At 41.0% G+C, this 16,076-nt stretch overlaps 1 protein-coding gene across 1 annotated transcript in view; it reads right to left on the bottom strand.

Moving 5' to 3' along the window:
• Positions 1 to 796: 796 nt before the first annotated feature.
• LOC106094330 (cubilin homolog) overlaps positions 797 to 16,076 on the bottom strand; it is a 37,823-nt gene continuing 22,543 nt past the window's right edge. Inside the window, exons 15-22 of the mRNA XM_013261538.2 lie at positions 13,859 to 14,016; positions 11,982 to 13,795; positions 6,662 to 9,008; positions 6,420 to 6,599; positions 6,205 to 6,346; positions 1,696 to 1,865; positions 1,336 to 1,627; positions 797 to 1,019 (exon numbers count right to left, since the gene is read on the bottom strand). Of these exons, the coding sequence (XP_013116992.2) occupies positions 802 to 1,019; positions 1,336 to 1,627; positions 1,696 to 1,865; positions 6,205 to 6,346; positions 6,420 to 6,599; positions 6,662 to 9,008; positions 11,982 to 13,795; positions 13,859 to 14,016 (5,321 nt within the window). The 3' untranslated portion in view covers positions 797 to 801. The remainder of the gene's footprint in view (positions 1,020 to 1,335; positions 1,628 to 1,695; positions 1,866 to 6,204; positions 6,347 to 6,419; positions 6,600 to 6,661; positions 9,009 to 11,981; positions 13,796 to 13,858; positions 14,017 to 16,076) is intronic.

The following is a 16,076-nucleotide window of genomic DNA, read 5'->3' on the forward strand; positions in this document are numbered from 1 at the left end:
CTGCCATCTAGACCGATCTCTCGATTTTATGTCTTGGCCCCATAAAAAGCACATTTACTATCCGATTTCGCTGAAATTTGACACAGTGACTTAAGTTAGGCTTTTTGACATCCGTGTCGTATATGGTTCAGATCGGTCTTTATTTGCATATCGAACCATATTTCGATATAGCTGCTATGGGTGCATAAATTATTCATTATACCCTACACCACTACTGTGGTACAGGGTACTATAATTTAGTGAATTTGTTTGTAACACCCAAAAGGAAGAGAGATAGACCCATTGATAAGGATAACGATCGACTCAGAATCACTTTATGATTCAATTTAGCTATGTCTGTCTGTCTGTCCCTTCGTCTTTCCATGTTAATTTGTGTACAAAGTACAGGTCGCAGTTTTCATCCGATTGTCTTCAAATTTGGTACAGGCATGTTTTTCGGCCTAGAGACAAAGTCTATTGAAATTGGAAAAAATCGTTTCAGACCTGGATACAGCTCCCATATATATGTTCGTCCGATTTTCAGTAATAATGCAATAAAATGATCATTTGTTGTGTGCGGAAGGGTTTGATGTGTACCTTGTAGCTTCGGAGGTGAATATTTTGATGTGTTGCAAACATAATGATAAAATTAACATACCTGTATTCTTCGGTGGTGGATGTAAAAAGACATATTAGGGTGCAACAAAGTGCAACTGTTCAGAACATAAATAATAACAACATGATAGTAAGTGGTTTTCAGATAGATTTTTATTAATAAACACTAGAATTCATCTGAATGCATGCTTCTACAGGATCTTTCCATTAAGCTGCACTCATTTTGTAAGTGAGACTCCAATCTGTACCATCAAAGTTCGGAGACTTTTTAGAGATAATTGCCAACTGGCTTGATGTTGAAGTAATTCCATCGGGAATGTCTGGACCGCAGAGGGTTTTAAGTAATTTCTCTGAGCCATCCGGCATAATATCGAATATTTTCACATTATCCAAATGACAATTGGTTGTGGGACCCATATTGAAAGCTGAAATTATTCAATACAAATCAAGAGTAAGTCAAAAATCATGAAAATCAATTAAGGCAGATGTCTAAGTAGGAAGAGATATATTTTATGAATACTGCAAAAACGTAATTAGTCGGTGAATTGTTTTGGATTGCTTGAAATTAACACCTACGAAAGCCTTCTTTCTCGATATGATTTATCATATTCATTCTTTTAGAAGACATATATAAGTCTTCTTGCAACGAATTCATTGATTAATGCCCATAATTTTTGAAATGATCAATTAAATCGTTATTTGTTTTGACATAGAAATTCATCTTTCTTAGCATTTACTTACAATCAAATCTAAGCTTTATCACATTTGGTGAAGGCACCATTATAATCCAACGACATTCTGAATAGTTGCGATCATTTTCGTAATGTGGACTGGCTATGATTCCATCAGTGGATGGAAATGTTCCTCCACAGCCGGGCGTCATGTTGCGCTCACTTGATGTGTAAAAAATTGGTATCAAAGAAAACTCAGAAACTTCAATACGCACAGCATTTGTAGTGGTGAATACAGCAACACTTTCATAGCCATTGTGACATCGTTCATAAATCGTTTTATTGGTCTTGAGTTCGCTTAACTAAGAGAAGAGTAAAGAATATAATACCACCCTATTTATAAGGTAGGATTTTCTGTTAATTTACTTACTCTGAAATGTAGTTTATTGCAATCGAAATTAAGAAAACTGAATAGCTCGAAATAAAAATTCAAATTGTATTTTTCAGGAACTGCGATAGTGTCATTACATTGTTCGCTCTTCCATTCTTTGTTGTTGTATGAAATGCGTCCATTTAGAGCTGTGTATGTACGATTACAGTCTGAAAAAAATTAATAAGTGTATGTATGTGAGTAAATATTGCATAGCAATTCGAACAAGTAAAAAGGCGTTAAGTTCGGCCGGGCCGAACTTTGGATACCCACCACCTCGGGTGTATATATTAACCACCTTTCGTCAAAATCCGGTGAAAAATTTATACCTTATACCCCATAGCAGCTATATCGAAATATGTTCCGATTTGGACCAAATACTAATAAGTACAAGTCATTGTTCAATTGTGTATAAGAAAATATTGGTCTTTTTATATCGGTCGGTTTATATCTAAAAACAAGTAAGAGCGTGCTAAGTTCGGCCAGGTCGAATCTTATATATTGGGTTGCCCAAAAAGTAATTGCGGATTTTTCAAATAGTCGGCGTTGACAAATTTTTTCACAGCTTGTGACTCTGTAATTGCATTCTTTCTTCTGCCAGTTATCAGCTGTTACCTTTAGCTTGCTTTAGAAAAAAGTGTAAAAAAGTATATTTGATTAAAGTTCATTCTAAGTCTTATTAAAATGCATTTACTTTCTTTTAAAAAATCCGCAATTACTTTTTGGGCAAACCAATACCCTCCACCGTGGATCGCATTTGTCTAGTTCTATGCGCGATATCTCTTTTTAGGCAAACAAAGAATATTGAATAAGAACTGTTATGCTATTGGAGCTATATCAAGTTATAGTCCGATTCGGACCATAAATGAATGCAGAAGATTGTAGAATTCATTGTGTAATATTTCAGTTCATTCGGATAAGAATTGCGCCTTGTGGGGCCTTAAGAAGCAAAATCGGGAGATATGTTTATATGGGAGCTGTATCAAGCTATTGATCGATTCAGACCATATTAGATACGTATGTTGAAGGTCTTGAGAGAACCCGTTGAACAAAATTTAAGCCAGATCGGATGAGTATTGCGCCCTCTAGAGGCTCAAGAAGTCAAGACCCAAGATCGGTTTATATGGCAGTTATATTAGGTTATATACCGATTTGCGCCATACTTAGCACAGTTGTTGGAAGTCATAACAAAACACTTCATGGAAAATTTCAGCCAAATCGGATAAGAATTGCGCGTTCTATTGGCTCAAGAAATCAAGATCCAAGATCGGTTTATATGACAGCCATACCAGATTATGAACCGATTTGAATCATAATTAGTACAGTTGTTGAAAGTGATACCAAAACACCATGTACCAAATTTCGGTCAAATCGGATGAGATTTGCGCCCTCTAGAGGCTCAAGAAGTCAATACCCAAGATCGGTTTATATGGCAGCTATATCAAAACATGGATCGATTTGTACCATACGTAGCGCAGTTGTTGGAAGTGATACCAAAACACCATGTACAAAATTTCGGTCAAATCAGACGAGATTTAAGCCCTCTAGAGGCTCAAGAAGTCAAGATCCAAGATCGGTTTATATGACAGCTATATCAAAACATGGACCGATTTGACCCATTTACAATCCCAACCGACCTACACTAATAGAAAGTATTTGTGCAAAATTTTAAGCGGCTAGCTTTACTCCTTCGAAAGTTAGCGTGCTTTCGACGGACGGACAGACGGACGGACGGACATGGCTAGATCCACTTAACACGACATGACGATCAAGAATATATAATCTTCATGGGGTCTGAGAAGCATTTTTCGAGGTGTTACAAACAGAGTGAAGAAATTAGTATACCCTCATCCTATGGTGGAGGGTATAATAAACCGATTTGACATTGATGTCGAAAAGCCTAACATGAGTCACTGTGTCAAATTTCAGTGAAATCGGATTAAAAATGCGCCTTTTATGGGGCAAGACTTCAAATCGTGCTATCGGTCTATAAGGCAGCTATATCCAAATCTGGACCGATTTGGACCAAGTTGCAGAAAACTGTCGAAGAGCCTAACACAACTCACTGCCCCAAATTTCGACGACATCGGACAGTAAAAGCCCTTTTATGGCCCCAAAACCTTAAGTCTAGATATCGGTCTATATGTCAGCTATATCTAAATCTGGACCGATATGGGCCGAATTAACGAAGGATGTCGAGTGGCCTAACGTAATCCACTGTCCTAAATTTCAGCAAAGTCGAATAGTAAATGTAGTTTTTATGGGCCTAAGACCCTTAATCGGCGGATCGGTCTATATGGGGGCTATATCAAGATATAGTCCGATATAGCCCATCTTCGAACTTAACCTGCTCATGGGCAAAAAAAATCCCATTTGATCTTTATTGGTTTACGAATTTAAGTTTGGATGTAAGGTGTACTCCATTCTTAAAATCCTTAATTTCAGCCCGATATTCTCATGATATCTTATTAAGGGGTGTTTTCGGGGGTGAGGTGGTCCCCCAGACACGTGGCCCTGAAATATATCAGTATCGTGTTCTTTTTTCATATACGATTTATTTAAACCCTTATTGCCATTGGTTTATGGAAGTTTACACGATGAGGTCGCCCAAACACATGGTTAAAGGTTATCAAATTCGTTTTCTAATCTCAAATACCTTTCATTTGAGCCACATATTGGCATGGTCGAAAAATTTTTACCCTTTGGGGGGTGTTTTGGGGAAGGGGTGATGCCCTTAAACACATGGTCCTACATTTGAATATCAAATTCGTATTCTACTGCCAAATATCTTCATTTGAGCCCCATATTGCGATGGTCAGTAAAAAATTGCTGTTTGTGGGGTATTTTGGGAAAGGGGTACTCCCGGTTTGGGGTATTGGCCCTAAAAACTATAAATATGCAGTTCCACTCTCTTTAAGACCCAAATTGCTTTGGTGAGCATATATGTCCTATTTTGGGGGTTATTATGGTGGTGGGACGTCCCCTAGACAGTTGGTCCCTAATTTTGATATCAGATACGTGGTCTACTCACAAATACCTTTAATTTGAGCCCTATATTTCCAAAGTTGGCAAACATGACCGGCTTGGAAACTTGATCCCACATTTGGATATCAGATTCATATTCCATTCGCAAATACCTTTCATTCGAGTCCCATATTGTCATGGTCGGTAAATATGTCCGATTTAGAGGTGTTTTGGGGGTTGGGGTGGTCCCCCTAACACTTGGTCCGACAATTGGATATATGATACGTTTTCTTATCCTAAATACCTTTCATATGAGTCCCATATTGTCGGGATTGGTCAAAATATATACTTGGTAGATTTTGAGGGTGGGGCGGCACCCCTGGGTACCCCATCCGAAATTTGGATAACAATTTTTTTTTGGCGTACCATAAGAGAGCACACAAAATTTTGCTGAGTCGCACCATCTGTCTCTGAGATCTGGCGTTTCTGAAAATTTTGGTAAGGGGAGGGGACGCCTCCCCCCTATATCCTGATATAGCCCCCATATAGACCGATCCTGCGATTTAGTGTCTTAGGCCAAAAAAGCCACATTTATTATCCAATTTTGCTGAAATTTGGGACAGTGAGTTGTGTAAGGCCCTTCGATATCCTTCGTCAATTTGGCCCAGATCGGTTCAGAATTGGATACAGTTGCCATAAAGACCGATCCTCCGATTTAGGGTCATAGGCCACTAAAAGTCACATTTATTATCCAATTTTGCTGAAATTTAGGACAGTGAGTTTTGTTGAGCCCTTCGACATCTTTCGTCAATTTGGCCCAGATCGGTCAAGATTTGGATATAGCTGCCATATAGACCGATCTCTCGATTTAATGTTTTAGGCCCATAAAAGGCGCATTTATTATTCGATTTTGCTGAAATTTAGGACAGTGAGTTGTGTTAGACTCTTCGACATTGTTTAATGTCTCGATTTAATGTTTTAGGCCCATAAAAGGCGCATTTATTGACTGATTTTGCTGAAATTTGTGCCAGTGAGTTGTGTTAGGCCCTTCGACATCTTTCTTCTATTTGGCCCTGACCGGTTCAGATTTGAATATAGCTCTCTCGATTTAAGGTTTTAGGCCCATAAAAGACGAATTTGTTGTCCGATGTCGCAGAAATTTGGGACATTAAGTTGGGTTTGGCCCCCTCGATATTTGTCGTCAATTTGGCTCAGATCGGTCCAGATTTGGATTTGAACAATGACTTGTACTTATTAGTATTTGGTCCAAATCGGATCATATTTCGATATAACTGCTATGGGACATGAGTTATGCAATTTTTACCGGATTTTGATGAAAGGTGGTTTACATATACACCCGAGGTGGTGGATTCGGCCGAACTTAACGCCTTTTTACTTGTTACATATAAGATTTGGTAGTTGGTTTTTTTTCTAAGAGCTGTTCGAAGGTCGCCCGACAGATAAACCCAAATAAACTTTGCAGAGCCGATGTTAACCTACTCTCGAGGTCCTCCAGGGTACACATCTTCATCGACAAATACTTACTATCGGCTCTTCCAATTATTGCCTCAAATCCTCTTCCTTCTATGCTCTCATCACTATGAAAGATAATTTCGAAGGTCTCCAGTGTAATGGGATCGGTTGTGACGGTATAGTTTGTGATACGGCCACAAAGCTCATAAGAATTCTGAAAGGCAAAGATTTAAAAATTTTGCATTCGTTTCAACTTACAGCTGCCATAAACAAAAAAAAAAACTCACATAATGGCCTTTAATCAACAGGTAGTCCAAGCATTTACCCGTAACTTGTGAGGCATTTTGCAGGTCAACAAAATTGAAGTGCACTTGGACTGAATGGTCCTGCTTAAATTTCCAAATGCAATGGACGTGAGGACTATAGGTGGCCGAGTTGTTGCTTCGTGCATTGGTTAGGACAAATCTCTAAAATGTTAAGGCATTTCTTAGCTTTATCCAAAGACATTTTCATGTTAACATTCAAGTACCTCAGTGTCGCCCAATTGAATTTCCGTATTAGAACCACAATCTGTGGCCTCCATGGTTAGGATGATTTCGAAACTAAACTGGCCCACTTGACTGGCTGCGAATTTGACAATGGCATCGGCATAGGCACTTACGCGAGTAACACCTGTTGTTGCATTGCGAAATTTACCCATGGACGCTTGGCCCAGGGCAGCACTATCCAGAATTTCCAAAGTGTTGCAGGCATCGAGAGGTCCTCGAGCACAGCTTGCGGTGTCATTGTTGATTTGGAGACTTTTCAAGTTCATGCGTATGCGATTGCCTTTGGGGGCACTCAAGCGATAGAAACACACATACTCTTCACCGGCTTGCACCTTGAAACTTCGCGCCAAGTGAACGGGAGAATTTTCGTGTGTCAGCGAAATGCGCTCATTGCAATTGGTGATGAAAAGAACAGTGGCTCGGAATCCCTTGGCCGAATTGGAGAAGTCGGAAATGGAGTTTATAACAGCCTGGCGGTTATCCACAAACACAATGGGTGGCGAGTCAGTGGTTAGATTTCCGGAAAGTTTCTTCACAAGTTTGTCCGCATTGATGGCATTACCCTCATATATGGAGACATGATCATATATCGCCTCGGTATCAAAATATTCGAAACGTATGGCAATGGAACGATCAGGCGGCGCCGTCACTTGCCAAATGCAGTTCATATTATTGGCATATAGCTCCAAGGACTCATGTTTCAGGGGTCGTATGTTGGCGGGCGAAGTTGTGATGTTGCCCCCACAGCTGTCGTAGCCATATTCGAGGGTATAGCTGAATAGAATGTGCGAGTCAAAATGTAGCCTGAGGTATTTGAAGGATCTCTCTTCGAATTCATCTTCACAATGCTTTTTGCCACCTTCAAGCTCGGCTCCGAGTTCATTGCGCTTGTAAACAGTGAAACCATAGCGGCAATGGTCGTAGCGTATGTACGAGCTGACCATTTGGTTTTTCGCCCGCACGCTAATCAGCCTTTGACTGTTGTTCGACTGGAATATGTAGTCGCACTGGAATTGCCGTATGCCATGGCCAAATATCTGGGGAGTGGCAATGCTCTGCATTTCTGAGCCTACATTGAGCACCACAAAACAGTGCTTTCGCACCAGAAGGGAAAAGCCATCGGCCCTAATGGCTTCATTGGTGCGGAACACAACCTGCACTCGAGATGTCGATGAGTTGTAGGCAGGCGGAATATCTCTACCACAATAACGAGCATCGGCAATCCAGAGGCCATTGTCCTCATGTTGAATCTCCAAATAATCATTGGTGCAATTTGGCGAAGTCTCTATGAAGAAGCGGCCCTTAAAGCTCAGCTGCAGATAGAATCCGGGCACTGTATTGAAGATCCAAACGCATTCCATGTTATTTCTGTAGGTTTCTTTTTCTATCTGCACCCTGCTGTGTGTGTGGGTCACGCTTGTCTCACTTCCACATGTGATGGCCTTCTGAACTCCCATCGAGAATTGGGTCAGATCAGAGCTGTAGTTGGCCGATTGGTAAACGATTAACGTGAGCGCATGGCCGATGACATAATTGTCGAGTGTCTCTGCACTGTCTCTGCATAATGTTATGACTGGACTACTCTCCCATTCGTTGCCCTTAATCATTAAAAACTCACGTTCGCAGCCGTCACTAAAGGTGAAATTTCCCGAAAGGTGATATGCCGAATGAAGGTGTAATGAAGCATAGGGCTTAACCAGAGACCAAATGCACACAATGGGGCCATAGTTAAGATCAGTAATTGGCGGTAGCTCCGCTTCGAAAAAGTCGTCGTCCAGCACAAATTGGCCTCCGCAAGAATGACGTTTGTAGGTCATGGTTAACTGGTGTACACGCACATCTTCTGTCTGATAGATTTTCCACCAAGCCGAGCTGTGCATCAGCGGCACCAATTTGTGAGTAAAATTTTCCTTGTATATCATGGACAGGTATTCGTCCTCAAAACTCAATGGAGGATATATTTGGGAAGATGTGTTACGGTGAATTGTCTGAAAGTTGCTTATGTTAAACACCAGAGTTTCGCCATCATTTGGCACCGCTTTTGAGCGGCAATAATAGACTGCGCTGAATTCTGGCCTCCACTCTTGTATATCCACACTTCCTTCTCGATCATCTTTGTTGATATTTGGCGGACAATTTGAAAATTGATCCGAATGGTAGCGGGCTCTTAGGGTTTTAACCGTTGTCAGCCCGCCTGGGGCGTATACGCGCACCAGCATGGTATTGTCGCTTGACAATATGCTTGAGCTTTGATTGTAGCTTCTGGCATTGAAAGAAGTGATGCGTGATAGCATTGCATGATCATTGTATATGGCGAATTGAGGTGACCTGGAAAGAAATTGATACACTTGTTCAAATATATACAATCATATTTTGTATACCCTACACCATAGGATGGGGGTATACTAATTTCGTCATTCTGTTTGTAACTCCCCGAAATATTCGTCTCTGACCCCATAAAGTATATATATTCTTGATCGTCATGACATTTCATGTCGATCTAGCCATGTCCGTCCGTCCGTCTGTCCGTCAGTCTCTCTGTCGAAAGCACGCTAACTTCGAAGGAATAAAGCTAGCCGCTTAAAATTTTGCACAAATATTTCTTATAGGTGTAGGTCGGTTGGGATTGTAAATGGGCCATATCGGTCCATGTTTTAATATAGCTGCCATATAAACCGATCTGGGGTCCTGACTTCTTGAGCCTTACCCGGCGCACTTCTTATCTGAAATTTTGCACATGGTGTTTTGGTATCATTTCCAACAACTATGCTAAGTATGGTTTAAATCGGTTTATAACCTGATATAGTTGCCATATAAACCGATCTTGGGTCTTGACTTCTTGAGCCTCTAGAGTGGGCAATTCTTATCCGATTTGACTGAAATTTTGCACGACTCATTTCGTCGCAACTTTGAACAACTGTGCCATGCATGGTGTAAGATTATGTGTGACATGGCATCAACACCAACGTAAAGGGCTGCGTATCGCTGATTTAAAATATGGCGCTGGGCTTGATGAAAACGTTTGGAGAGCGTTCACAGCTGCCATTTAGCTGCCATTTAGCTGCCATTAGGCAGCTGTTAACGCTCTCCAAACTTTTTTATCAAGCCCAGCGCCATATTTTAAATCAGCGATACCCAGCCCTTTACGATAGTGTTGATGCCATGTCACACGTAATCTTGCAGTGGCCATATCATCACTTGAGATAAAAAATTACTTCAGTACTGCAATGCTGTAACTTATAGCGATCAACGTCGAAAAACATCATAAATCTCAATAAAGCGTGCACAATTATTTAGGAAAAGTGCTATCAATACGAATTTATTCGTGTACAACTTTTGGGGATATTTTTTTCATATTACAAAAAGCACGCTACCACGCTTGCTGTTTGATTCTGCAGACGTATCCGAAATATTTTAAGTGTGCTAAGTTCAGTCGGGCCATGGATTGCATCAAGTTCTAAGCCCGATATCCCTTTAAAAACAGATAAAGGATAATGGATAAGAATTGCTTTGCTATTGGAGTAATAACAAGCTATGAACTGATTAGCGCCAAAGTGGGAGTCATTGTGCAAAATTTCAGTTCAAGAAATAAAATCGGGAGAGCTATATTAGGTTATGAACCGATTCCGACCACATTAAACACGTATATTTAAGGTCATAGGTAAAGCCATTGTGTAAAACTTCAGCCAAATGGGATAGGAATTGCGCCCTCTAGAGGCTCAAGAAATATAATCGGGATATCAGTTTATATGGGAGCTACATCAGGTATCGAACCGATTTAGACCATACTAAGCACAGTTGTTAGAAGGCAAAACAAACTACTTTATGCAAAATTTCAGCCAAATTAGTGGATAATCAATGCGCCCTATAGCGGTTCAAGAAGTCTAGATTCGAGATCGGTTTAGCTACGGAATTAGAATGTCAAGACGACCAAGAATGCATATTCTTTGTTGAGTCTCAGATCCATATTTCGATGTGTTACAAACGGATTGACGAAATTAGTATACCCCCATCCAATGGTGGAGGGTATAAAAAGCGAAAAATACTCGAAAGCCACTGTCATTCCGTTTGTAACACCCCGAAATAGTGATCTACGACCCCATAAAGCATATAATTTCTTGATCGTCTCGACATTCTGAGTCGATCTAGCTATGTCCGTCCGTTCGTCCCTCTGTCGAAATCACGATAGCAGTCGAAAGGGTGAAGCTAGCCGCTTGCACAAATTTTCCACAGATGCTGCTTACTGATGTAGGTCGCTGGGGATTGCAAATGGGCCATATCGGGTATAGCTCCCATATAAACCGATCTCAAGATTTGACTTCTTTAGCCCTTATAGACCGCAATTTTTGTCCGATTTGATTGAAATTTTGCATGTTGTGCTCTGGAGCAAGTCCTTTGGTCTATCGAGTCTATGTTTTCTATTTCCACCCCCTTAGGATAGGGGGTATATTCATTTAGTTAGTCATTCCGTTTGCAACATATCGAAATATCAATTTCCGACCCTAGAAAGTTTCGGATCGTCGCAAAATTCTAAAACGATTTAACGATGTCCGTGTGTCTGTCCGTCCGTCTGTTATAATCACTCTACAGCATTCAAAAATTGAAATATTGAGCTGAAATTTGGCACAGATAAGTATTTTTGATGCACGCTGGTTAAGTTCTTGAACGGGCCAAGTCGGACCATATTTGGATCTAGCTGCTAATTATATAGACCGATCTACCGATAAAGGGTCTAATGCCCATAAATGCTTTATTTTTGTCCGATTTCACTGAAATTTCAAAGAGTCAGTAGTTTAAAGCTTCTCGACAACTGACCCAAATATGGTTCCACTAAGGAACAGGGGCAAACTTTTCACATATCAATGAGTGCAGTCCGATTCAAGTTAAAGCTCAATGATAAGGGACCTCCCTTTTATAGCCGAGTCCGAACGGCATGTCGCAGTGCGATACCTCTTTGGAGAGAAGTTTTACATTGGACAGTACCTCACAAATGTTGCCAGCATTAGAAGGGGAAAACCACCGCTGAAAATTTTTTCTGATGGTCTCGCCATGATTCGAACCCAGGCGTTCAGCATCATAGGCGGACGTGCTAACCTCTGCGCTACGGTGGACTCCTCTGGTTGTGAGGTATCCTGCCTTGTTGAAACTTCTCTGCCAAGTGGTGTCGCTATACGGCACATCGTTCGGACGGTATAAAATACGAGGCTGCACTCATTGATATGAGAGAAGTATTCCCTGTTCCTTCTTGGATTGTTCATAAGAAACTAAATAAGTAAGGCATATCGCACTTGTGTTACTTACCATTTTTCATTTGAGTTCGTCCACTCGTCCATATTCAAAAATTCCAAACTAACCCTCAAACCTTTGGGCACTGTGATTCTCCAACGACAAAAGGGCGAATAGAAGACCCAACCGAAAAGGTGCATGGTTAAGTGGCCCGAAGTTCCTTCAACATTCTGACTACATGATCCACTTTGGTGATTGTAGGTCAATGCAAAACCTTTATAAGCCATGGTTTTGGCAAAGGTATGAAAACGTACTACGGCCTTACTGACACTCAAATCGAATTGAGTGCCCTTGGTGGCGTTGCCATAGATATAAATGGCGCTTGACTGCTGTTCGCTTTCTTCGTCGGGGACAGGCAAAACCTCTAAGTAATCCTGTGTTTTGATAAGCTTGGCATCAAATGGCAGATGAATATCCCTAACGATTAGACGAATCTTTTTTTGACTAGGTAACGAGATCACATAGTCACATTGGCTGTTTGAGGGATAAGCACCCGTCTGCGGATAGCCAGGAGACATTATAGATCCGCTCAGGCTGGTGTAAGAACCCCCACACTTCAGGATGGATATTTCGGCCTTGAAACCCATTCGAGGCTCACTGGTTTCTGTCAAATAGCGCATGTACAGCAAATTCTGAGTTGTGGTGAGAGTATCTGGTCTGTGACAAAATTTTCCCAGTTTTCTGCCCAACAATGTGGCACCATCAATCAGCTCCACAAATTCCTTATCACAAAATTTGGCATTCATGTCAAAGCGCTCGATGAATTTGATCTGTATCAGCTCACCCGCAGGAGCCATAACTCTCCACTCACATTCGGTGTGGGGTTGAGGGACATTGGGATAATTCGGTGATGTCACATTAATAACGGATGCTTCGGGGATCAAACGGTACTCCTCATTACAATCCGAGTATTCTCGATAGGTGAGATTCCATCTACCCAACAACATTGGCGACCATTTCAATTGGTATTTAATCGTCACATAATTGGTGGTCGAATTCAATCGATATTCTGTTACATTCGAGGGATAGCAGATTTTTCCTGGCCCCAAGTAGGCAGCGTGTTCATCGAGGCCATCATATATAAGGGCATACTCGTCGCATTGACCCAATGTTGTTTGGGGTGCAAAGTTCAATTGCAACAGTATTCGTCTTCCTGGTTTGGCCGTTATGTGCCACAAACACTCTTCGTCAACCATAATTTTGGGTATCTTGATAAATCCCACGGGCTGTGTGAGATTGGAACCGCATTTTGTGTAAACGCTAGCCGAAAACCCTTTTCCATTAAGCCTTTCATCTGAAACAAAGTCCAGCTTAAGTGCTGGAGTGCCATGAACTAAAAGGTACGGTGATTGTGGGGGATGTTGGTCATTGAAATCGATGACAATTATGGTAGGCTTGGGCACATCGCAATGTCTTTGCACTTCATGCCAATGCATCATGTCAGTGGAGGTGGACACCTTCAAATAGTCGGATGAACATCCATCGCTTACTTCCAAATTCACATGCCTTATTTCGCAAACCACATGCTCGTTTGGATTTGCTGGCTGATAAATCCATTCACATGCGAGATTTGGCTCGTAACCATTTGGATAATTGGGAGATTTGATCCATATTCTGCCATGAGAATCGACTTTTTTCTCAACATGACATTTGGAAGTGGTTGTGTTGGCATCTATGGGCTTTGAATCGCTGACATTCCATTTTAGCATAAAGTAGCCTGGTTTAGCGGGAACTGTTCGAAGATAAATAACATTTGAACTGGAGACAAAACGCCAAGGTGACGAGGCTATCTGAACAGGTAAGGCAGTCTCGTCGAAACCATCGTGCAGCTGTAGAGGAACAAGAAAATGACAGAAAATGATGTTGAATAATTTATTTATTTTTTTTTATACCTTTAAACCTTCCAAATAGTGCTCAACATGCAGTTCTACGAATTTTTCTCTATCGACAATGATACGCCAAGCAAAAGGTTCTTCTTCAGCACGGAGGAGTGCATTTGGTGGGGACACTATAGTACCAAAAGTCCTGTTGGTAATTTCGTTGAGGTGTGCTGAAAAGCCGTGAAATGAGCAATGAGCTATATTTTTTCAATTGGAACATACATGTAACAGATTGCTAAGTTCGGCAGGGCCGAATCTTATATACCCTCTACAGTAGATCGCATTTGTCAAGTTCTTTGCCAAGCATATCTTTATAGGCACACAAAGGATAATGGAGCTGATTCCGATTCGGGCCAGACTAAGCTTGGATGTTGGAGACCCTAAAAGATGCCATTGTGCAAAATTTCAACCAAATCGGGAAAGAATTACGTCCTCTAGAGGCTTAAGAAGTTAATTCGGGAGATCGGTTTACATAGGGGATATATCAGATTTTTGACCAATGCGGACCATATTTGACACCTATGTTAGTCATAGTCAAATTTATAGTACTTAATTTCAACCAAATCGGATAAGAACTGCGCTCTGTAGACACTGAATTAATATAATCGGGAGATCGGTTTATATGAGAGCTATATCTTTATACGGACGGATATGACCCAATTACAATCCCAACCGGCCTACATAACTATTGGGCTGCCCAAAAAGTAATTGCGGATTTTTCATATAGTCGGCGTTGACAAATTTTTTCACAGCTTGTGACTCTGTAATTGCATTCTTTCTTCTGTCAGTTATTAGCTGTTACTTTTAGCTTGCTTTAGATTTCTAAGTTTTATTAAAAATGCATTTACTTTCTTTTAAAAAATCCGCAATTACTTTTTGGGCAACCCAATAGGAAGTATTCATGCAAAATTTCAACCGCCTAGCCTTACTCTTACGAAAGTTAGATTGCTTTCTACAGACAGACAGACGGACGGACATGGCTAGTTATACCCATCACCATAGGAGCGGCGGTATACTCATCTAGTAACTCCGTTTGTAACACCTCGAAATATTGTTTTGCGACCCCCTATAGCATATATATTCTCTATCGACTAGGCATTCGGAGTCGATCTAACCATGTCCATGCGTCCCTCTATTGAAATCCCGATAGCGGTCGAACGCTATCTTCGTTGGGGATTGCAAAGAGCCACGTCGGTTCAGATTTGGATCAGGCTCCCATATAAAGCGATCTCCCGTTTGACTTCTGAGCCCTTACCAGCCGCAATTTTTATCCGAATAGGCTGAAAATTTGCATTTGTAGTGTTCTGTTATGACTTCCCACAACTGTGCCAAATACGGTCCAAATCGGTATATAACCTGATATAGCTATCATATAAACCGATCTCCCTATATGACTTCTTGAGCTCTTATAGGATGGATGATCGGGGAGATTCGCAACATTTAACAAGTAAAAATACAACATGGATGTCGAAAAGCCTAACATACGTCACTGTGTCAAATTTCAGTTAAATCGGATTATAAATGCGCCTTTTTTGAGGCCAAGACTTTAAATCGAGAGATCGGTCTATATGGCAGCAAATCTTAATCGATCTGGACCAAATTGCAGAAATATGTGAAGGGGCTTAACTTAACTCTCTGTCCAAAATTTAGGCAACATCAGCCAATAAATGCGCTTTTTATGGGCCCAAAACGTTAAATAGAGAGATCGGTCTATATGGCAGCTATATTCAAATCTGATCCGATCAGGGCCAAATTGACGAAGGATGTTGAGGGTCCTAACACATCTCACTGTTCCAAATTTCAGTCGGATAATAAATGTAGCATTTATGGGCCTTAGACCCTAAATCGGAGGATCGGTCTATATGGCAGCTATATCCAACTCTGGACCGATCTGAATCAAATTGACGAAGGATGGCGACGTAACGCACTGTCCCAAATTTCAGCATAATCGGATAATAAATGTGGCTTTTATTGGCCTGAAACCCTAAATCGGCGGATCGGTCTATATGGGGGCTATAGCCCATATTCGAACTTAACGAAAAGCATTTTATTCCCTCTCCTTGGGTGACCACCATAAATAACCTATTACGGATGCTGACTGAGGAGTGATATGAACCCGTCTGCTATGCAGACGATGTTATAGCTCTTCTTAGGGGTAAGCATCTGAACCAGCTATGCAGAAAGGCCGAAAGGGTCTTGCATATGGCATATGTCTGAGCTAGACCCTGGG

Source organism: Stomoxys calcitrans, chromosome 1, assembly GCF_963082655.1.
Source record: "Stomoxys calcitrans chromosome 1, idStoCalc2.1, whole genome shotgun sequence".
Taxonomy (NCBI): domain Eukaryota; kingdom Metazoa; phylum Arthropoda; class Insecta; order Diptera; family Muscidae; genus Stomoxys; species Stomoxys calcitrans.